This window comes from Schistocerca gregaria, chromosome X, assembly GCF_023897955.1.
Source record: "Schistocerca gregaria isolate iqSchGreg1 chromosome X, iqSchGreg1.2, whole genome shotgun sequence".
Classification (NCBI taxonomy): domain Eukaryota; kingdom Metazoa; phylum Arthropoda; class Insecta; order Orthoptera; family Acrididae; genus Schistocerca; species Schistocerca gregaria.
Genome location: NC_064931.1, coordinates 681,070,266 through 681,093,589, shown reverse-complemented (window position 1 = coordinate 681,093,589; position 23,324 = coordinate 681,070,266). Strand labels below are relative to the sequence as shown.

At 37.7% G+C, this 23,324-nt stretch overlaps 1 protein-coding gene across 2 annotated transcripts in view; it reads right to left on the bottom strand.

Annotated features, from left to right (window-relative positions):
* LOC126297827 (uncharacterized) overlaps positions 1 to 23,026 on the bottom strand; it is a 70,276-nt gene extending 47,250 nt beyond the window's left edge. Inside the window, exons 1-3 of one of the 2 annotated variants that reach the window (XM_049989071.1) lie at positions 22,399 to 23,026; positions 22,121 to 22,274; positions 8,878 to 9,030 (exon numbers count right to left, since the gene is read on the bottom strand). In XM_049989071.1, coding sequence (XP_049845028.1) covers positions 8,878 to 9,030; positions 22,121 to 22,238 — 271 coding nt within the window. In that variant the 5' untranslated portion in view covers positions 22,239 to 22,274; positions 22,399 to 23,026. The remainder of the gene's footprint in view (positions 1 to 8,877; positions 9,031 to 22,120; positions 22,275 to 22,398) is intronic. The other variant, XM_049989070.1, reaches the window with a different exon arrangement.
* Between the last annotated feature and the right edge of the window lie 298 nt (positions 23,027 to 23,324).

Sequence of the window (23,324 nt, the reverse complement as noted above, 5' to 3'; positions counted from 1 at the left end):
AACGTAGTAGGTGAATATGGACTGGGGGAAGAAATGTTAGAGGAAGCCGCCTGGTAGAATTTTGCACAGAGCATAACTTAATCATAGCTAACACTTGGTTCAAGAATAATAAAGAAGGTTGTATACATGGAAGAATCCTGGAGATACTAGAAGGTATCAGATAGATTATATAATGGTAAGACAGTGATTTAGGAGCCAGGTTTTAAATTGTAAGACATTTCCAGGGGCAGATGTGGACTCTGACCACAATCTATTGGTTATGAACTGTACACTAAAACTGAAGAAACTGCAAAAAGGTGGGAATTTAAGGAGATGGGACCTGGATAAACTGAAAGAACCAGAGGTTGTACAGAGTTTCGAGGAGAGCATAAGGGAACAATTGACAGGAATGGGGGAAAGAAATACAGTAGAAGAAGAATGGGTAGCTTTGAAGGATGAAGTAGTGAAGGCAGCAGAGGATCAAGTAGGTAAAAAGACGAGGGCTAGCAGAAATCCTTGGGTAACAGAAGAAATATTGAATTTAACTGATGAAAAGAGAAAATTTAAAAATGCAATAAATGTAGCAGGCAAACAGGAATACAAACGTCTCAAAAATGAGATTGACAGGAACTGCAAAATGGCTAAGCACGGATGGCTAGAGGACAAATGTAAGGATGTAGAGGCTTATCTCACAAGGGGTAAGATAGATACTGCCTATAGGAAAATTAAAGAGACCTTTGGAGAAAAGAGAACCACTTGTATGAATAACAAAAGCTCAGATGGAAAACAAGTTCTAAGCAAAGAAGGGAAAGCAGAAACGTGGAAGGAGTATACAGACGGTCTATACAAGGGTGATGTACTTGAGGACAATATTATGGAAACGGAAGAGGATGTGGATGAAGATGAAATGGGAGATATGATACTGCGTGAAGAGTCTGACAGAGAACTGAAATACCTGAGCCAAACAAGGCCCCGGGAGTAGAGAACATTCCATTAGAATTACTGACAGCCTTGGGAGAGCCAGTCCTGACAAAACTCTACCATCTGGTGAGCAAGATATACGAGACAGGCGAAACACCTGCAGCCTTCAAGAAGAATATAATAATTCCAATCCAAAAGAAAGCAGGTGTTGACAGATGTGAAAATTACTGAACTATCAGTTTAATAAGTCACAGCTCCAAAATACTAATGCGAATTCTTTACAGACAAATGGAAAAACTGGTCGAAGCCGACCTCAGGGAAGATCAGTTTGGATTCCGTAGAAATATTGGAACATGTGAGGCAATACTGACCCTACGACTTATCCTAGAAGATAGATTAAGGAAAGACAAACCTAAATTTCTAGTATTTGTAGATCTAGAGAAAGCTTTTGACAATGTTGACTGGAATACTCTCTTTCAAATTCTGAAGCTGGCAGGGGTAAAATACAAGGAGCGAAAGGTTATTTACAATTTGTACAGAAAGCAGATGGCAGTTACAAGAGTTGAGGGACATGAAAGGGAAGCAGTGGTTGGGAAGGGAGTGAGACAGTTTTGTAGCCTCTCCTCGATGTTATTCAATCTGTGTATTGAGCAAGCAGTAAAAGGAACAAAAGAAAAGTTCGGAGTAAACATTAAAATCCATGGAGAAGAAATAAAACTTTGAGGTTCAACAATGACATTGTAATTCTGTCAGAGACATCAAAGGACCTGCAAGAGCAGCTGAACGGAATGGACAGTGTCATGAAAGGAGGATATAAGCTGAACATCAACAAAAGCAAAATGAGGATAAAGGAATGTAGTCGAATTAAGTCAGGTGATGCTGAGGGAATTGGATTAGGAAATGAGGCACATAAAGTAGTAAAGGAGTTTTGCTATTTGGAGAGCAAAATAATTGATGATGGTCGAAGTAGAGAGGATGTAAAATGTAGACTGGCTATGGCAAGGAAAGTGTTTCTGAATAAGAGAAATTTATTAACATCAAGTATAGATTTAAGTGTCAGGAAGTCTTTTCTGAAAGTATTTTTGTGGAGTGTAGCCATGTATGGAAGTGAAACATGGACGATAAATAGTTTGGACAAGAAGAGAATAGAAGCTTTCGAAATGTGGTGCTACAGAAGAATGCTGAAGATTAGATGGGTAGATCACATAACTAATGGGAGGTATTGAATAGAATTGGGGAGAAGAGGAGTTAGTAGTACAACTTGACTAGAAGAAGGGATCAGTTGGAAGGACATGTTCTGAGGCATCAAGGTATGCCCAGTTTAGTATTGGAGGGCAGTGTGGAGGGTAAAAATCGTAGAGGGAGACCAAGAGATGAATACACTAAGCAGATTCAGAAAGATGTAGGTTGCAGTGGGTACTGGGAGATGAAGAAGCTTGCACACGATAGAGTAGCATGGAGAGCTGCATCAAACCAGTCACAGGACTGAAGACCACAACAACAACATCATTCACAACAATGTCCCTAACTTTACTGCCCTTCAGGAAATTTCGCATGTTCCAATAATTCTCAGGACTGAGAATTGCCTGAAGCCCATGATAGAAAGCTGAGATATTTAGCGAGTCATGGAACATACACACATGAAAAAAATTTTTTTGCATCACCCTGGTTCCCAGAACTCCTGAAGATAGACATTGACTGTGGGTATTGTATCACAGACACAGCCCCAGAGATGTCACTAAACCCGCCCAAAGATGTGAACAACCATGCATGAGCAGCGCCTATTAGATGGAAGGGGTCCGACAGCCAATCAATTCCAGTCATTCCACCAGGAAGAAGGTACACGGCTCGTGCTGTCTGTAGTTCAACCATGCCTAGACAGTCAATACCGCAGTTCGTTCATGTCTGCATGGTTAATTTGTGCCAGGAAGGGCTCTCAACAAGGGAAGTGTCCAAGTGTATCAGAGTGAATCGAAGTGATGATATTCGGACATGGAGGAGATACAAAGAGACAGAAACTGTTGATGACATGCCTCGCTCAGGCCGCCCACAGGCTACTACTGCAGTGAATGACCACTACCTACAGATTATGGCTTGGAGGAACACTGACAGCAACGCCACCACATTGAATAATGCTTTTTGTGCAGCCACAGGACATCGTGTTATGACTCAAACTGACCAAAATAGGCTGCATGATGTGCAACTTCACTCCCGACGTCCATGGTGACATCCATCATTGCAACCACGACACCATGCGGCGCCATACAAATGGGCCCAACAACATGCCGAATGCACCACTCATGACTGGCATCACGTTCTCTTCACCACTGAGCCTCACATATGCCTTCAACCGGACAATCATCGGAGACGTGTTTGGAGGCAACCCGGTCAGCCTGAATGCCTTTGACACACTGTCCAGCAAGTGCAGCAAGATGGAGCGAGGTTCCCTGCTGTTTTGGGGTGGCATAATGTGGGGCTGACGTACACCGCTGATGATCATGGAAGGTGCTGTAATGGCTGTACGATGCGTGTATGCCATCCTCTGATCGATACTGTAACCATATTGGCAGCACATTGGCGAGGCATTCGTCTTCGTGGATGAAAATTTGCACCCCCATTGTGCACATCTTGTGAATGACTTCCTTCAGGATAACGACATCACTCGACTAGAGTGGCCAGCACGTTTTCCAGACACGGATCCTATCGAACATGCCTGGGATACATTGCAAAGGGCTGTTTATGGACGACATGACCTACCAACCACTCTGAGGGATCTACACTGAATCAGCATTGAGGAGTGAGACAATCTGTATCAGCAGTGCCTTGATGAACTTGTGTATAGTATGCCACAACGAATACAGGCATGCATCAATGCAAGAGGACGTGCTACTGGGTATTAGAGGTACCAGTGTGTACAAAATGTGGATCACCACCTCTGAAGGTCTCGCTGTATGGCGGTACAGCATTCGATGTGTGGTTTTCATGGGCAATAAAAAGGGCGGAAATGATGATGATATCTATTCCAGTTTTCTGTACAGGTTCCAGAACTCTCGGAACCAATATGATGCAAAACTTTTTTGATGTGTGTATATTAAAAAGGCGCATTAGATGCCATTGGACGAGGAGTATTGAGAAAAATATTCTCTCTATTGACGCTGAATTTGAGTGTGACAGTGAAGTTATCTGGATGTGTATAACAGGCATATGTGAAGTCAATTTAATTGTTGGATGTTTTTACTGGCCATCAGATTCTACTATAACAGGCTTATGAGAAATCCAGTTAATTGTTGGACTTCTTTTACAGGCTATCGTCAGATTCTGCAGTAACAATTTTAGAGTCATTCAAGGAAAGTCTATGGTCAGTAGTGTGGATATGTCCAGATTATGCAATATCAGCTGGAGGTGACTTTAGCCTACCAAGTATAGGCTGGGACACCTATAGATTCATTGCAGGGGGTACAGACAGACAATCTTGAGAAGTACTTTTGAACATGTTCGACAGCCCACACACAATGGAAATATACACTAGACCTTGTAGCTACTAATAGACCTGACCATACTGATGCTGTCAGTATAGAGACAGGGATTAGTGATCATGGTATCTTTGTGACAATGGTTACTAAATTTCATAAATCAGTCAAAATGGCTAAGAGTATTTTTGCTGGAAAGAGAAGTAAACAGCTGATAGCATCCCAGTTAGACAATGAACTGCAATCATTTCGTTCCATTATAATGGGCATGATGAGTTATGGGCAAAGTTTAAAAAGACTGTAAATAGTGATCTGCACACATATGTGCCTATTAAGTGGATTAAGGATGAAAGAGACCCACTGTGGTTTAATAACGATATTCTTAAAATGCTGAGGATGCAAAGGCTGTTGCACTGTTAGTTCACAAGGGAACATGCAAATAACAGGCAAAACTAGGTTTGCGCATCAGTAAAAAGATCAATGTGGAAAGCATACAACCACTTCCACCATCATACCTTGGCAAAAGAGCATGCCAAGAACCCAAGAAAATTCTGTCTTACATACCATTGCTAAGTGAGTGAAAGACTCGTTGACCACTCTCGTGAGGCAGTAGGAGACATCAAAAGGAAAGCCAAAGTTTTAAGTTTCGCATTTAAGAAATTTTTCCCACAGGAAAATCGTACAAACATATTGTTGCTTGACCATCCCATCACACAGACTCCTCTATGGAGAACATAGTAATAAGTATCCCTAGCTTAGAGACCCAACTGAAGGAGTTGAAAACAAATAAATTGTCAAGTCCGAATGGCATCCCAATTCAGTTTCACAAAGAGTATTCTCCGACAATGTCCCCTCACTTAGTTCACATTTATTGCAAATCTCTCGCATAGCACAGAGTCTCAAGCATCTGGAAAAAAGCAAATTGACTCCTCTATATAAAGCAGATAAAAGAACAAGCCCTCAAAATCACAGACCACTATCTGTAACATCAGTTTGCTGCAGAGTTCTTGCACATATTATCAGATCGAATATAATAATTTTCTTTAAGACAGAAAAGTTTCTGTCCACAAATCAGCACAGTTTTTGAAAGCACTACTTGTGTGATACTCAACTTGCCCTTTTCTCACATGAAATCCTGCATATTATGGATGAAGGGAAACAGGCAGATTCCACATTCCTAGATTTTCAAAAAGCATTTCATACCGTACCCAACTGCAGATTGTTAATGAAGGTGTGATGAATGATCGCTAGTTCTAAATGTAGAAAAATGGAAGTTTATGCTCATGAGCAGGAAAAACAATCCTGTAATGTCTGAATACTACAGTGTGCTGCTTGAAAAAGTCACACTGATTAAATATCTAGGTGTATCACTGCGAAGTGATATGAAATGGAATGTGCATGTAAGGATTGTTGTAGTAGGAAAAGCAAATGGTTATTGGGAGAATTTTAGGAAAGTGTGATTCACCTGTAAAAGAGGCCACATATGTGACATAGGTAAATCATTCTTGAGAACTGCTCATGTGTTTGGGATTACCACTAGGTCAGGTTTATAGGATGACATGGAATCCATTCAGAGATGAGATGCTATGTTTGTTACCAGTAGGTTCTAACAACATAAAAGTATTACAGAGATGCTTTGGGAAATCACATGGGAGTCCCTGGAGGGAAAGTGACACTTGTTTCGAAGAACACTTCTGAGAAAATTCAGAGAACCAGCATTTAAAGCTGTCTGCAGAACAATTCTACTGCCATCAGCATACATTTCTCACTAATACCATGAAGATAAGAGAAATTATACTCATACAAGGGCAAATAGACAGTCAGTTTTCCCTCACTATTTGGAGAGGAAGAGGAGAAGAAATCATTAGTAATAGTACAAGGTACCCTCCACCATCTACCATATGGTGGCTCGCAGCATATATATGTAGATGTAGACGTTGAGTGATGTCAGTACATTGTTTAGTTATCATGACAGAAATGAAACAGAAGCTTATTCAGCTTCATGTCTGGAGTGCACACTTCATAATGGTAAGTAGAATCATAATAAAATTACTTTTTTAAAAAAAAAGTTTCAACATTTTAGTACGAAGGCCTTATCAGCAATTAACTACAACTGAAGTTCATCTCAGGAATTCAGTCTACATCATACACTACTGTTTACAATATAATTGTTGCACTAGTGATGTACTGTTTTTTGTATTGCTTTTGTTCTAACTCCCAATACCAGTTGGCGTATTTAAGATTTCTTTCTTCACAACGATAAACAAACAGTCCTATTTTTGTTATGTTAGAAATAAGGAGGCAGATCAGAAGACTTAATAACAGGTTTAATTATAAACCTAATGTTCTGTTTTTCATAATTAACCCATAATGGTGATCACTTAGTACTTGACATGTCAGCAGACCATTGTGTGTCATATTTAACTGAATTTATCTCATGTCAGAAAACTCAGACAGAGTTAATTTGGAGTAGACGAAAATGTATTTTAAGATTTCATTTGCATAATGTATTTAGGGAGGACTACCTGACTTCAATAACGAAAAAATTACCTTATATCTACATCTACATCTACATCCATACTCCGCAAGCCACCTGACGGTGTGTGGCGGAGGGTACCCTGAGTACCTCTATCGGTTCTCCCTTCTATTCCAGTCTCGTATTGTACGTGGAAAGAAGGATTGTCGGTATGCTTCTGTGTGGGCTCTAATCTCTCTGACTTTATCCTCATGGTCTCTTCGCGAGATATACGTAGGAGGGAGCAATATACTGCTTGATTCTTCGGTGAAGGTATGTTCTCGAAACTTTAACAAAAGCCCGTACCAAGCTACTGAGCGTCTCTCCTGCAGAGTCTTCCACTGGAGTTTATCTATCATCTCCGTAACGCTTTCGCAATTACTAAATGATCCTGTAACGAAGCACGCTGCTCTCCGTTGGATCTTCTCTATCTCTTCTATCAACCCTACCTGGTGCGGATCCCACACTGCTGAGCAGTATTCAAGCATTGGGCGAACAAGCGTACTGTAACCTACTTCCTTTGTTGTCGGATTGCATTTCCTTAGGATTCTTCCAATGAATCTCAGTCTGGCATCTGCTTTACCAACGATCAACTTTATATGATCATTCCATTTTAAATCACTCCTAATATCAAACATCAAGTAATGTTGTTACAAAATGCATTTTCGTAAACTATCCATACACTGTCTTAATAATTTGTTGCTATGAATAAAACTACAATGAAAACATAGTGCAGCTCTTCCAGAGCACATTGATGCCAGTTCCATACTTATACACTGAAGAATTCTCCTCTTTCATAGAGCTGAATGAAATGTAAAATTACAACTATATCCCATTATTCATCTGGAAGTTTTATCACTTCACATTATAAAGAGTAACTATTATAAAGCTAGAAAAATAACATTATTTTAGTTTTTTGAGCACAGGACTGTAATTCAAAGGATACTGCAGCCTGCCTGATTAAAATTCAATGCAACAACTAAAGGGTGACAGTTATTGAACTATATGAAAAAAAAAAAACAAATTAATTACAAACTACAGCGTGCATACACTTCATTCAACATGAACACATCACTACGAATATTCGGATTTAGGTTATGACATGTTTGATATGCCTGCCATCATTGGTGATGATGTGGTGCAGACGAATAGCGAAATTCTGCATGACCCGCTGAAGTGTCGGAACATCAATGCTGTCGATGACCTCCTGAATGCCTGTTTTCAGCTCAGCAGTGGTTCTGGGGTTATTGCTGTAGCCTTGTATTTAATGTAGCCCCACAAAAAGGAGTCACGTAAGTTCAAATCTGGAGAATATGGCTGCCAATCAAGACCCGTTCCAGTGGCCTCTGGGTACCGCAGAGCCAGAATTCGGTCCAAAAGTGCTCCTTCAGGACATCAAATACTCTCCTGCTTCGATGGGGTCAAGCTCCATCTTGCATGAACCACAACTTGTCGAAATCAGGGTCACTTTGGTTAATGGAGGTGAAATCATCTTCCAAAACTTTCATGTACTGTTCAGTAATCACCATGCTATCCAGGAATATTGCACCAATTACTCCGTGACTGGACATTCCACACCAGACAGTCACCCATTGAAGGTGAAGAGACTTCTAGATTGCAAAATGTGTTTTCTCCATCCCCAAATGCACCAATTTTGCTTACTGACAAATCCATCCAAATGAAAGTGGGCTTCACCGCTAAACCAACCGTAGCTAATTCCCATCATGCTCCGTGGCCAACCATGTGTTTGAATGTCCTAATGCAAACCGTTCAGAAGTTATGATGATTTTATTTCATGTAGTTCAATAACAGTCACCCTGTATGTAACATATTCACTACTGACCTTACTGTTTACTTATCTACTTTAGCAATACTCTGATGGTATATAAGAGGCTTCTCTCAACTTAGGAGTTCATAATTTTTAACATTAATTGAGACAATTAAACAGAAAAGGCTGTAACAATTTCCCTCTTACTATGGTGATTTACTTACTCTGATATAATCCGGGCACCAATTTGTAAACCAAATGCTGTAAAGTTGCATCTGAGCGAATATTTTGAAGAGGTCGTGTTTTATGAACCTGAACATCACATATTGGGCAATATTTATTTGCTTCTAGGTAACGGACAATGCAAGACTTGCAAACTGAAAGTAATAAAACAGACAAATTAAGTAATAAATAGCAAAAACCTTAATTTATTTAAAAATAATTAGAATGAATCTCAGAGTAATGAAGCATGTAATTGTATAAGTAAAAATGTTACACATGTTTACTGAATAACCTTTTACAGATAATGTGGAGTTCAAAAAATTGTTTTTCTGAAACTGAAGATACTTTACAAATATTTATCCTTTGTTAAAACTTACTGCAAATTATTTCTAACAGACAGAACCTACACTACATGTGAATGCAGGATAGCTCAGTGAACTGCACTGACAAAAATCAAGTTGATTATTATCTGTGAGGATATTACTCAGCTGACTTCTCAAGAAGAATTCATCAGAACATACACGAGACTACACAGTCACATCTTATGCATGATGCAGATGTGTGTGAGCCTTCCCTCTACCCCTCTCTCTCATCCCATCTGACACATGAGGTGCAGTATCAATACAATATAATCAGCCACAACCATGTAGTTATAGCTATGCCAGTATATTCTGTGGTTAGCTATGAAGGACATTGTCTGAAAGCTTAGTTATGTTTTCAAACTTATACATTGCAAGTCACTGAACTTGAAGCATGAAAATATTATTAGAACAATCCACCCCCTCCCCTAGAAAATAGCAGAGACCAAATTAACGTTAATACAGGGGAACACAATATGGCACTATTCACTTTCTGCCAGGTAGCACTCTTCGTGAAACATTCAGGACACTACATTTTTTGAAAATGATAAGCCACATTAAAAAAAAAAAAATTATTCATGTTCTGTAAGAAAATAAGTGAAAGTTGTACTGACTATATTTTATTTTTAAATTCTTTTTCTTTCTTGAAATAAGGTCCAAAACCAAAATCATAAGCAGAACTGTACATACAGAATTCAAATGGAAAGTTAGACTGCTTGAACCAGCTCACAGTACACAATGGAAAATTGTTGTGTTTATGTGAGCATTCATACTGAGCAGAGAGTTAGTTTTGCTGAGTTTGTACTTAGCTTTGTTCAACAGTGTCATCTTATAGATAGACTTTCATATCCTCCTGTTGTATATATCTAAATGCAAAGAGCATTGGTCTGTGTTTATCTTCTGCCTGTGTTGTAGAACAACATCATATGGCAGACTTTCATCTTTATGGTATTCAAGTCATGATTAATTTATGGTGAACCTGGGAGACCACAAATGCTGTCATGACCAGAGGAAGTGTGTGTTGTAAAAAGAGCCTGTAGATGAACTAAAATGCAGTGATAGATGCTACTGCTGTGAACAATCACAAAAGTTCTCAAAATATTGCTTGTGACTCTGAAATATCACAGACTAAAGTTCTTAGGACATTACAGCCGGTTTGCGAAAAATAGAAATAAATCCAGAATTTTTCCCCATGCAATATTATGAGATGATGAATTTTCATGAATCATGATGAAAATAGACATAACAATGCCTTACTGCAGCTCAATAAACCCACATGGACTGGATGAAGTAGATCATAAACCCACATGGACTGTATGAAGGAGACCACCAGTGTCCTTGGTCAATTAAAATTTGATGTGTAAACTTGTTGGTCTTTATTTTGTAGCTAGATGATCTTCAATTATGCGGTTCCAGCTTGATAGTTGGACAACACATTATTTAGGCAGAGTGCAGGAGATTTTTGATAGAAATTGCAGCAGTTGCTGGACTGGAAGTTGCTGTATAATAAATTAGTCTTCTAGACCATCCAATCTTACATCTTCAAACTTCTTTCTCTGTGGTGTCTTAAAAGAGAAAATGTAACAAGGAATGCCTATAAATCATACAAATACGATTGAACATATTATAAATGCCCACAAAGACACTGACAACAAAATATTGTTTAGTCAAGAACCCTTTACAATACAGATAAATAAATGTTTTGAGAGGTCATCTCTTCATGCATTTATTGGAGAAACATCTTTCTTTACAACTATTAAATGTCCTGTGAGTCAATGGTAAAAAATAGAGTTGCCCTCTGTTTATTACTAAAACTAGAAACATCCAGTAGAAAATTGGAAATAAAAGAACAAATTGACACCCGACTGGTAAAAATGTACTTAACAACATAATTATCTGTCTGCTAGGACATGAGGAAGGGCATATTCTATGGTTCAACTGTTGCATTGACAAATTGTGCTCATCCAACTTCACTTTCATCATCCTCCTGTCACTGAAACTATTGTCTTATTCAACAATTAAGTTGAAATGGATTTAGACAAGATAAAAAAAGGTCCACCTAAATCTTATTGCAGACTGCCTTATTGAATACATACTATACACACTTATTAAATGTTAATCATTACACCTACATCAACGTGCAGTAGTTTGACTCCGTAGACCGTAATGGATCACCCAGGCCAATCTGCAATGCTGCCAGTATTAGAATGAAGCAGGCTATTTATTACAAATGAGGACTATTATGTCTCCATTATTTACATGCTGCAGGAGATGAAAGCTTGAATATAAAAGTTTAAAAAAGACACCAATACACATACTGATAACTGTGAGAGGAAGAAAGATGGGGGTTTACTGTCCCATTGATGAGACCATAAAAACAGATGAAAAGCTCTGATTAGAGGAGAATACCGGCCATGTCCGTTTCAAAGGAACAGGTCAATCACAAATTAGGGAAATGGTGGAAAACCTAGATCAGAATAATTGGATGGGGATTTGAAATATTATTGTCACCCTGAGTACAACCCTTATGTCTGTCTCACTCAGTAAGCAAGAGCACTTATTGAACGTCTAACTGATGCGTTGCTTTAAAATATCATAAAAAATGTTATTGACAAAGTATACGTTGTATTTTCCTTATTGTACTAGATGCAAAAAACTTCTTTGGTGGCTCTCTCAAACTCAGTATCATCATTATAAAAATATTTTCTTCAAATTCTTTGCATCAATGATTAAACATTACTTTCGAGGATTGGTATTAACTGATTCTCTACTCCTTAACATCAGGGCGAACAGTGATTGCACAGTTCACTAGAGTTTTGTACTAACAATTATTCAATGAGCTCATGCAACATGGTGTCTACATGCAGCTGACTTGCATGAGTGTATATGCTGGTAATACGGCTGATACAGCTCCTGTAGAAAATATAACGTAATTGGATGGATAAATCTACTCACCAAGTGATGGCAAGAGAACATGCATATAACAGATACACAGGTTGCAAGCTCTTGGAACCAGTGACTTCTTCTTCTAGCAGAAGTGTTGAGGGGGCAGGAACAGGGGGATGAAGGAAAAGGAGTAGAGTTCACTAAAGTCACCCAGAACACAAGGTCAGGGGAGACTTCTATGTCAGTCAGGCAGCAGACTTCTATCAGGAGGGTATTCAAAAACTGGTATGTTATGACAAGTGCCTCAATATTGACGGAAATTATGTAGAAAAGTAGATTAAGGTACAGACTTTCATCTAAAAGTAAAATTATTGAGATATCTTAGCATGTCTTTTTCTAATTTCAAAGCGGTACTTACTTAAAAAATACGCCTCGTATTTCCAAATTATGATATGACTTTACTGTGGAATAGTTTAAATTTTATGTCAGCATTTGGTTCATTACAAATTTCATCCCAGGTCGCCTCTTCATCATCCCAGGTAATCTGCCTCTTCATCATCCCAGGTAATCTGCAAACTATTCTTAAAACAGTTTGTCCTGGAGCCATTAATTATTATAACTGGTTTCCACTGAGGAGTATCCAGACTGTAAGGCACTATGTTATGTATCCTAACTAACTGTGCATCATAATCCAGAGAGAGCATTTGTTGCTAGGTAAACAGTTATTTTCTTGCTTTGAGCTTCACCAAAGAAAGCATTATCAATTAGGGTTGAAGTTCCAGTAGACACCAATGGGATCAAAATTACAGCCGTACAACACAACATCTGCAGCATCTCATTACAGGAAATGTTACAATATTGTAAATGATGTTATTAGAAGGATCACAGTTACCATTTATGCCTATGGAAAACAATTTTTACAACATGTTGTGTGTGTTTTTGCACAAGAATGTTTCTAATTGTTGGTTTGTTTTCCCTGTTTCAGATACAGTGCAATACAACCCCCTCTGAGAAGGGAATCTGTTGCAGGAATAGTTGTATGTGTTGGCAGGTGTCCATGCGTTTATATTTTTCAGCAGTGTTAGGCAACATGTTCACGTATTTACATTTTTCCAAAAGTTTATATTATATAACAAAGTTTTGTGTTCTAGTAATATCACTGATTACACTCCTTGTGCACACTGTAAGCTCCTTGTAGACAAGCTACACGTGGTTTTCTTTCCCAATTATATATCAAGGAAGGTGGGAGGAGCAGGATTCGTTCCTTGTCCGACCGTCCTGAATTGAGTTTTCCAAGGTTTTCCCAAGTTATATCATACACTTGAAAGTGCTAACCCATAGTCCTAATTTTTGCAACTCACAAATAACAAAAATTGGTGTAGTGTAAAGTATGTTAAGTGATTTTATTCTGTTTTCTCTGCAAGTAATCAGTGTTGCAATGTATGGTAAGTGTGGATGTTACCATAGGATAGTCAAAGTGGGTGTGGATTGGGATTTCATTTTCATGACTGTAGTGGGGTATATGGAGAACTCAGCGAGGCTGACCCACAAAACAGTAGGCTATGTAAAAAAATACATAAGAATCGCTGAAGAGGAGCCAAAAATTTGTGCCCTTCAGGCTGAATTAGAACACGCGAAATTTTAACTAGATAGTCTGAAAGGGAGAAAAGGTAATGAGGTGCTGCAAATTTCTAGCAAAGAAACTAAGTGTAGGTCAGTTCCAAAACAGAGTAGGAAGAAATGAGCCTTGCTGCTATGTAGTAGCCATAGGAGAGGTGTAGGCCACATGGTTCAGGACAAATTAAAAACCGGGTGCTAGTACAAAAGTACTGTGAACCCAAGTGCTAGTCTTAAGCCAGGTGACTTGATGACAAAGGAATTTTGTGCAAAGAATATGACAAAGAGGGTCAGGTTATTGTAGTAGGTGGAGCAAGGAACAGCCTGGCTAAGGACAGATGTCACAGAACTAGGGGTGACCTGGAATAAACAGGAGTAGCAAAACAATACGACCACTGCCCGCTGCGAAGTTGGGTGCTGCCTGGTGGTGCTGAGAGCACGAGACGTGGTAACAGAAGTATTTAAGCGGAGAAGACGTGGGCGGAGGGTCACCCTAGCAAAGTTATGGGCTGCAAACAGGGAAATCAGCTGAGATAAGAGACTTTGACATAGGGCAGATTATTATTAGGGAGAGCCTGAGAGCAAATATCTTGAAAATGGCCCATTATTTATATGAATTACATGGCCTGTGCATAGATGTCTAATGCTACATACCTCCACAAACTTATCAAACATGTGTCGGATCTCTGATACGCAGAATCAGTGACATATTTCATTTGAAAGACAGACAGACAAGCTATAAAGAAGGTCATAATGTTTTGGTTATCAGTGTACACACATAAATGTGAGTTTTGTGGACTTCCTGTGGCACTATGACTAGCCTTGGGTCAACACTGCTGAAGTTGTGTGAACAGTGAGTTGAGCAGACTGTTGCTGACTGAAATGGAAACTAATATGAGGACAGTGCCTGTTGCTACAATTGGAAGATGGGGATATAATAGACACAGACTACACCTGAACAGGAGAGGGAAAGATAGATTGCGTGACTTCTTGCAGAAAATGTATGTATCACACAAGGCAAGATCCCTGTGGTTACTTGTGTAAGATGCCTATTTTAGGTTAGAATTAGGATTCAGGCACACTGTTTTGAAGGAATTCTAAATAACAGAAGTGCCCCATAAAATGCTTACAGTCAATCAGAGTGACTTTTTACCAGTCAGGGTATCTCTGTATCACTTACCACTTTTGTTTCAAATCACTGCTGCTTCATCTACTTGCATTATTTTCTATTAAAAGTAACAGTTTTTATCACCTCTGGTATTTCTAGTTACTATTTCAGTTGTCTTTCCAACTCCCTATAAGCTCTTAGGCTTGTGATCATCCTTTAATTGTGTTGGCTGTGAAAAAAGCTCTAGCAACAGTAATTCACATTGAACAACACCAGGTCGATACAAATATATTGGTATTTCAAAGTAAACCTGCAGTACTCAATTAACATTGTCTTCACTTCTTATTAGCACCTGATTTTCTTCTGGCATGATTTAAATTCACCCAGAGCATTAGATATAGGAAAAATTACTTTTCTTTTTAAGACTAGTCTAAAGTTATCCTGAATGACAGTGTAACTTTGTATCAGCATTAAAACTGAAATTTTACTCTGATAAGGCATAGTTAGTATACATTTTCACTTTTCCAAGAACTCAGTAACTACAGATGTAAAATGTTACAATGTCTGTTGTCATGTGTAATTTATGGCATGTCCAGTATTTTGAAAAAAATGGTACAAAGTTACCCCGACTAGCTGTAAGAATGCACAAAAAAGTAAGGTTAGCCTATTTCATCGAAATATTAGAGGATTGAGTAATAAGGCACAAGAGTTCCTTGTCTGCTTGCTCTGAAAAAATAGGCATCCTGTGCCTATCTGAGCATCACATAACCACAGGGATAGATAGGTTTCATATAAAAGATTAACTCGTGCAGAACTAATATGAGAAAAGAAAGAGATATTACCTATATTAAGACAGAACACAAGGTCAAAAACATTGAGACCAGTAGATTTTGTAGTGATCAGCACATAGAACTGTGTGCTTGGGAATTAGTACTGAAAAATATTTCAGTTTTAATTATATCTGTCTATAGATCCCCACTGGGAAGCGGTGAACTGTTTATGAGAAATTCGGTTTCTGTCATACATCAGGGAGCAGTTAATAGGGTGGCGACTTCAATGTAGATTTTCTACTGGATTTTGAAAGGAAAAATGACCAGGAAACCCTATTTGGATCCTACAATTTCATCTCGCTAATTAACTTCCTAACATGGGTGGATAAAGACTATAGGACCCTAATTGATAATGTTTTCTTTGGTGAGTCTCAAAGCAAGAAAAATAACTATTTACCCGGTAACAAATGTTCTCCCTGATCATGATGCACAATTAAGATAAATAACATAGTGCCTAACAGTATGGATACTCCTCAGTGGAAATAATTAACAGCTCCAGGGCAAATGTTTTTAAGAATAGTTAACAGGAGATTACCTGGGTCGAAATTTATAACGAACCAAATGCTAACATAAATTTAATCTACTCTATGATAAATTCATGTCATAATTCCAAAAAGCTTTCTTTGAAAGCTTATCAGAAAAGCCATGTAAAAAAAACATGAATCCCTACAGAGATTAAAGTATCTTGTGAAAAGAAAAGGGAAACGTATGTGCTCGCAAGAACTAGCAGAGAGTCCGCAGTAGTTGCATACTACAGAAACTACTCAAATTTGCTAAGAAAGGTTATTAAAAAACTAAGGAACATGAACATAATATCAGAAATCAGTAATCCCGACAACAGACTTGAGGCTATATTTTGTGAAGGTGATGTATTCTAGAATAGTATCTCACCTTAGCAACAATAATATCCTCAGCAAATCACAGTTTGGGCTTCATATTGGTATTTTCTGTGACACGTCTAAGGCATTTGCCTGTGTGGAACACAGTAGTCTCCTGGATAAATTGAAGTTTTATGGGATTGATGGCAGAGTCAACCAGCGGACAATGTCATATTTAACCAAAAGAACACCAAAAGTTGTATTTAGTATAGTCCGGGGACATTATTGTGACTGGTGAGAAATCACGTATGGGGTTCACCGAGGCTCAATCTTACATCCACTGTTGTCCCTCATATACTTAATCTCCCTCCTAATAAACAACAAGCAGTATTAGTCCTTTTTCCAGAAGACACTAGTATTGTAATCAATCCAAGCGTAGTACAGAAACTGATGTAATAGTAAACAATAGTTTGGCTGGTTTTCTGTGAATGGTTCAGCACACCTATGGTACTACACCAATGGTAAGTGTAAAACATAGTGAGGAAATAACAAAGTGGGAGGAAACTAAATGATTCTTAGATGTCCATGTTGATGCGAATTTAAAGTGAAAAAGGCACATTTTAGAACTCCTACAATAACTTAGTTCTGCCACATTTGCACTTAGAATCATTGTAAATCTTGGGGTGGGACAAATTAGTTGACTTTTGTATATTTTCATTCAGTTATGTGGAATAATATTCTGGGGTAACTCATCTTTAAGAAAGAAACTCTTCATTGCTCAAAAATGTGCTATAAGAATAATACTTGGTGCTCATCCACAATAATCATGTAGACATGTGATTAAGGAGTTGGGCATTGTGACTACTGCTTCACAGTCTATTTGCTCCCTCATGGAATTCATTGTACACAATTCACTACATTTCAAAAGAACAGTAATGTACATAATTAGGAAAAATGACATTCGTTACTGAACTGTAAGATTGTCTTTAGCAAAAAAGGGGGTGGACAAGGATGCAACAACATTTTTGATAACTTACCCAATGACACAAAATGTCTGACAAACAGGAAAGTACAATTTGAAATCAAATTTGAAAGTTTCTTCTCGACAACTCCTATTCTGCAGAAGTATTTCTATTACTGTAATGTGTAATAGGTGTTGGGCAGAAATTATTAAGTCACATTTTAAAAAAGTCTAAATTTTCAGTATGTAACCATATTAAAAATTAAGTTGTAATGTGTATGTAAAAGACTCGTCCCACATCATTATGATTTATTGTGAAAATGGTCCAAGGAACATGGAACTCACTATGATAAATGGTTCAGCTGATAAGGCCATGGTCGGCTTCTTGCTCTATCCTCACCTTACCATTCCCTACTTTGCATGTTTTACATGTGCATTATTTATTTATGAAAACTTTCAGACATTCCTATTCCACTGTGCTGAATGGTTTAAGGATGGATGGATGAATAAATAAATAGGAGTATTGTGATGGCATTGTCCAGAATTAGCGATTAAGTGAAATGGGAAATAAGAATATTGAGAATATTATGAAATCATGTAAATCATCAAGTACTCACAGTAACTAGTTATGTAGAAGTACAGATTATTTCACATACATTTAGCATTTTTAGGCATTGGTGCTAAGAGAATTTTCATGTGTTTACTTGACCAGTTGCTGAGGTTGTCATTCATGTGAATCACTTAAATAAATTGGTTCATCACACAAAAACACATCTAACACCTTCAACATTTATTTACTTATCCCTGCCATATTTATTGAGACAAGTGTTAGCTTATGTACAACTTAACACGATCCCACAAGAAAAAATTCCAATATCATGAATGCAAAATCTAGAAGCCCAACCTAATTAAATATAAATTTCTTGTCATGACAATATTGCTGCATTCTGATGAAAAAGGTGGACAAAGACAGCAAGGGAGTGGCTGAAGTTCTGCCAAAGAAATTCTCAGTATTTGTGTACAACAATTTAGTGACAAAAATTTAAAACACAAAGACCAGAGCAGAATTTGAATTCAGTTGCTCCTAAAAGGTTATGGTGTTTGGCAGATCCCTTTTCTCTGTACACAGACCTCTCGTAGGATACTCACATTTGATGGGAAGGTGATTGAGCCTCATTAAAAAAAAAGGACAAGGAGAATATCACATGTTATTCCCAAATATGAAGCAAAACAGTAAAGACTATCTTCCCTCCTGCATTGGAACTTCGATCAGTCACTTTGATCCTATACTTTTAACACAATTTGTTCACACAACGACTGAATTAAGCTCAAACGAGGTATCTATTACAAAATAAAACAATGTGAAGAGTTGACCATCTGTCTAAATAAGTAAGACTAGAAAGGTGTTATGAAGACAGCTACAGGCTAATAATGCTTCCATCAGAGCCTTCAAACACATTTAAAAACACAATCAACAAAAATAAAGAAAAAGCAGTATGTGCTATATTTAGTAGTCACAATGCTTATTAAACGTGCTTTGGAAATGAACAAGGAATTAAAGAAATCTATTTTTCCTTGAATGAAACACCACAGAACTTGGAAAAATGTTGGCACTCTTGGGTCCTATTGGATTGCACAGAGCACAACAAATTGCTCTATTAAGATAAAGTACGGAATTTGTCCGGGTCATTTTTGCTACTTCCCTCTATACCACAAAATTTTATCCCAGAATGTCTTTTATGCTTACTGTCCTGCTTTCATTTCAATATAGGAGTACATTCCAGACATTAAGCATTGATGAGTCCCCCTTATCTTTAGGTTCATGTGGTTCCTTGTTGGACTTATTTGTTCTGGAAGGTGATGCTAGCAAGGATTACTTTTTTAAATTTGAGAATTACACATGTTACCTTAAGAAATGACATTTTGTATTTATCTCCAGCATAACTTGCATTGTTTAGGAGAAACTACTAATACTTTCAGCATCATGCTCAGATCCTTTTCTGTGTCTGCAACTAAGTAAATCATATGCAGTGAGTTAGGTCTCTATTTACTGTCCTCAATAAACATGTTTCATCTGTATGAATAAAGGCACCAGCCCTACCTCATTCTTTTCCGATTTTAACTGCTCTTTGACTCCCATTAATAGTTATTCATGCAGCCTGATACTGACACACTTTACAAATGGGCTTTCTATAATCTTAAATAAATTTGAAAATCAAGTTTCTTGTTTACCATACCAAAAGCCCTTTCCAGATCTATGAAAGCAACAATGATGTTGTAGTTTATTTCCAACATTATTTTATGGTAAATTTTCATATCTTAATATCTAAGCCTCCAGATCGAAATTCAAATTGATCTTCCCTGATGTAAAAGTCACTTTTTTACTCTCTTCTTTAGTATGTTTAGCTCTATTTTCTGTGTGTGAAATAGATGTGAAACAGTTCTGTAATTACTACAGTCCCTAGCAGCCCCCCCTTTTTTTTAACGGCAACTTTTATATTTCTGCTCAAATTTTTCTTTTCTTACAGACTTCCACGATGATCCTGAACAGAGTTCACCATACTGTCACTCACAATCCTTTAAGAATCCTTTCAGTACATCAAATGCATGGGATAAAGAGGAATATTTCATTCTAGTTGTCACATTTGACCAATGATGCAGGAACCAAGTAACAAATGTCATGAACAACATCGAGACTATAACGTGATATTAGTGGTGATTTTTTCAGAGAGACTAAGCAACAAATTAAGTCTGTCATGACAAGCAGGTTTCTTGCTTTCACATTAGTTGTCTTTGCCAACTCATAACCAAACTGTCTCCTTCCTACCTAACCTACAGTCAAGTCGGCATAAGTTGATCCCTGACAGCTGGCAATGCTGCTGTTGGCCTTGAACTACAAAGTGTCAACAGCTGCAGACAAGAGCAATCACAGTCTATAGTGCTCTGGAAACATTGAGGCACTGCTGTCAAAATGTTAACAAAATCACGTACCATGACTGACTGCAGTAGGTGCACAAAGCTGCTGTGCCCAGTCCACTGAACCGTCAGGGATCTTCTTACTGCACACATTGACTATAGACTTCAAGCTAAGCTACAGATCAGTGTCACAAATTGGTTTTATGCTTTCATGTAATTTGGCTTTGGCAACTAACAACCAACTGTGCAAATACTCATCAAAAGGTGATGTCACAACAGCCTTTAATGTTATTTCACAGGTCAAAGCCAATGATTAGTACTGAATCTTCATCTTCACCCAGTTCACATTGCTTTTAAATGGGACCCATGATCAAGAATGAATTTCAATTAGCTCTACAGTGTCTGAGATAGACAAAGGTAACACAAACTAAACAACAGAACACAGACTAAAGCTTTCCACTGAAACATATACTCAATTACAAGATTTTGGACTGAAACATATGCTGAAGTATAAGAGTAAGGATAAATTTGGGCTACCTTAGAATACATGAAAGAAATCCAAGAATACACTCAAAACATAAGCATTTAATAAACAGTGTCAGCTGTGAACTAAACCACAATATTTTGTATTTTTTGTATACTGTCTACACTTGTGGTGCGAGATCCTCACATATAATGAAAAATACATCAGTTCAGTTAAATAGATCATCATCTTAAAAAGCAATAGATAACTTTAAACTTGAAGTAATAGTAATATCAAATGTTACTAGCTATATCATCACAGTATCTATATTGATATCAATTGTGTCCAGTGATCTTTTATCGTGCCACAAACATGGGAGGTCCACTGCAACTAGTTAGATAAAAATTATGTCTTTGTATAGCAGATGCTACACTCATGTATAATGAATGCTGTTATAGAACAATATATAATCTTATTATGACAGATCTCTCAGTGGTGTAATACTATATAGTTTGTTCATAGTTAAAAGTGGCATTGCACTAACTGACACTCTCTCTCTCTCTCTCTCTCTCTCTCTCTCTCTCTCTCTCTCTCTGTGTGTGTGTGTGTGTGTGTGTGTGTGTGTAATGTGAACAACCTAGAACAAACCTTACAATGTATGCTACTGCACTTCGGTAAGTTCTATTTTGGTGCCAACATAAACCAACAATGACTTGTTGCCAAGCGAGAATTTACATTGTATGACAAATCAAAATAAATGATTTTATGGCAATCGTGAATCAGCAGTAAACATATGACGTTCAAAGTTTTTGGAAAAAAATGTCAATTTGTCTCTTACGCTTTGATGACACTTGTCTCTAAGAGGTGCATAAATAATTTAAACAGCGAAATGCATTAGTACAAAAGGGAACTATTGGGATATTTACTGTACAGATAACCTGTCATTCCGCTGCAAACTACACATCTCTTTCAATGATGTTATGGAAACTAATATCATTGTTTCACGTCGAATTGTTTGCCTAGCTGTCTAATATTTAAGAAGAAATTTTGGTTACACAGTTAAAGTAATTACACAAGATCCCTCATCTAAGAAATCAAATGTGTCAATTTTCCGTAGCAAAATAATTTGCAAGTATTGTGATGATTTTTGTTCCACAACTTTTACAGTATAATAGATACGGTTCAACGACGACACAAATATTGCGAATGATTCAAGACCCTACAGACATATCATTTTCCTTTTACTACTATAATAAACTAGCGCGTGTATTGAAAACAATGACTTACATGAATGTAAACATTCGATGATGGTTGTAGCATCTATGTAATATCCTCCGCAAAGCACACATACCAAATTGGCGTTGAGTTCAGTAATCTTGATTCTATTTCGCCAAGTTCGCCGCATTGTTGGCTAGGAAAGTAATTTCCAGCCAACAGCTACCTGAAAATTAACGTCTTCAATCAGGGCCTAAAAACACTCACGATATGACATTCACGGCAAGTAATCGTCGCAAAAAACTATTTTCTTTTTTTAAAATTAAAGATTTCCACGTAAAAGGAACTACCTGTGCAAAATAACTGACATGCAGCAGCAGCTGCTGCTGCTAGAACGAGCTTCATTTATTGATTTCTCGAATTTAATTTCACAACAACTTCGCTGCACAATGTATTTAGTTACACTTCATAGTTTTAGATGAAAACATATTACTGGCAAGTCAGCCTTGTTATGCTATATAGAGATCATGCCCGCTACTCCAGTGCGACGTATTCACGTACAGCCATATTGAAATTACAGCGTATTTTGTTGTAAATGACCCCCATTTCAAAACGGCAACAATTCTTCGTCAACCATGCGATGACAGCTACATGTAACGGCACAATCACAACCTAGGAGTATCCGAAAAATCTTTGAAGCTGCTTTCTGCTATTGTACCGCATTCAAACAACTTTCCAACAAACTCGAGCAAACCGCAATTCAAAGGCGCACTTTCTTCTTCCACGTTCAAAGATCACAAGATGACAGCGAGGAATAGCATAGGCAAAAAAGAAGAAAAAAGGCATCAAAAATAAGAAATGATCAACTTTTGAAGACTTAAGCTTATCATGTCTGGGAAACCGTATTAATTACTTGCTTAACTACACGACTGAAATATATACACGCTGGCTTTCATTTCATGTCACTAAATTAACTTCGACAATAGCTCTTCCTTATATTGCTTAAAGTATCGTCTTCATTCAAATTATTTATTCATTCCCCAATTACAACACAAAAATCCGTCACAGGTTGTGTCAGCATAGGATTGAAAGCATTCATAGAAAGGCAGCATGAATCAACAGGACGCGAGACCAAGAAATTATTTGGATATACGAAACTGAAGGCTAAAGAAAGTTTAACGCCTCATTGATTCCAACGTTAGACATAGGGTCTTTTTTGATAGAGGACAGTAGTGAAGGGAAGTGAACTTTCTCTTGGTGTAATTTTGGAAAACCA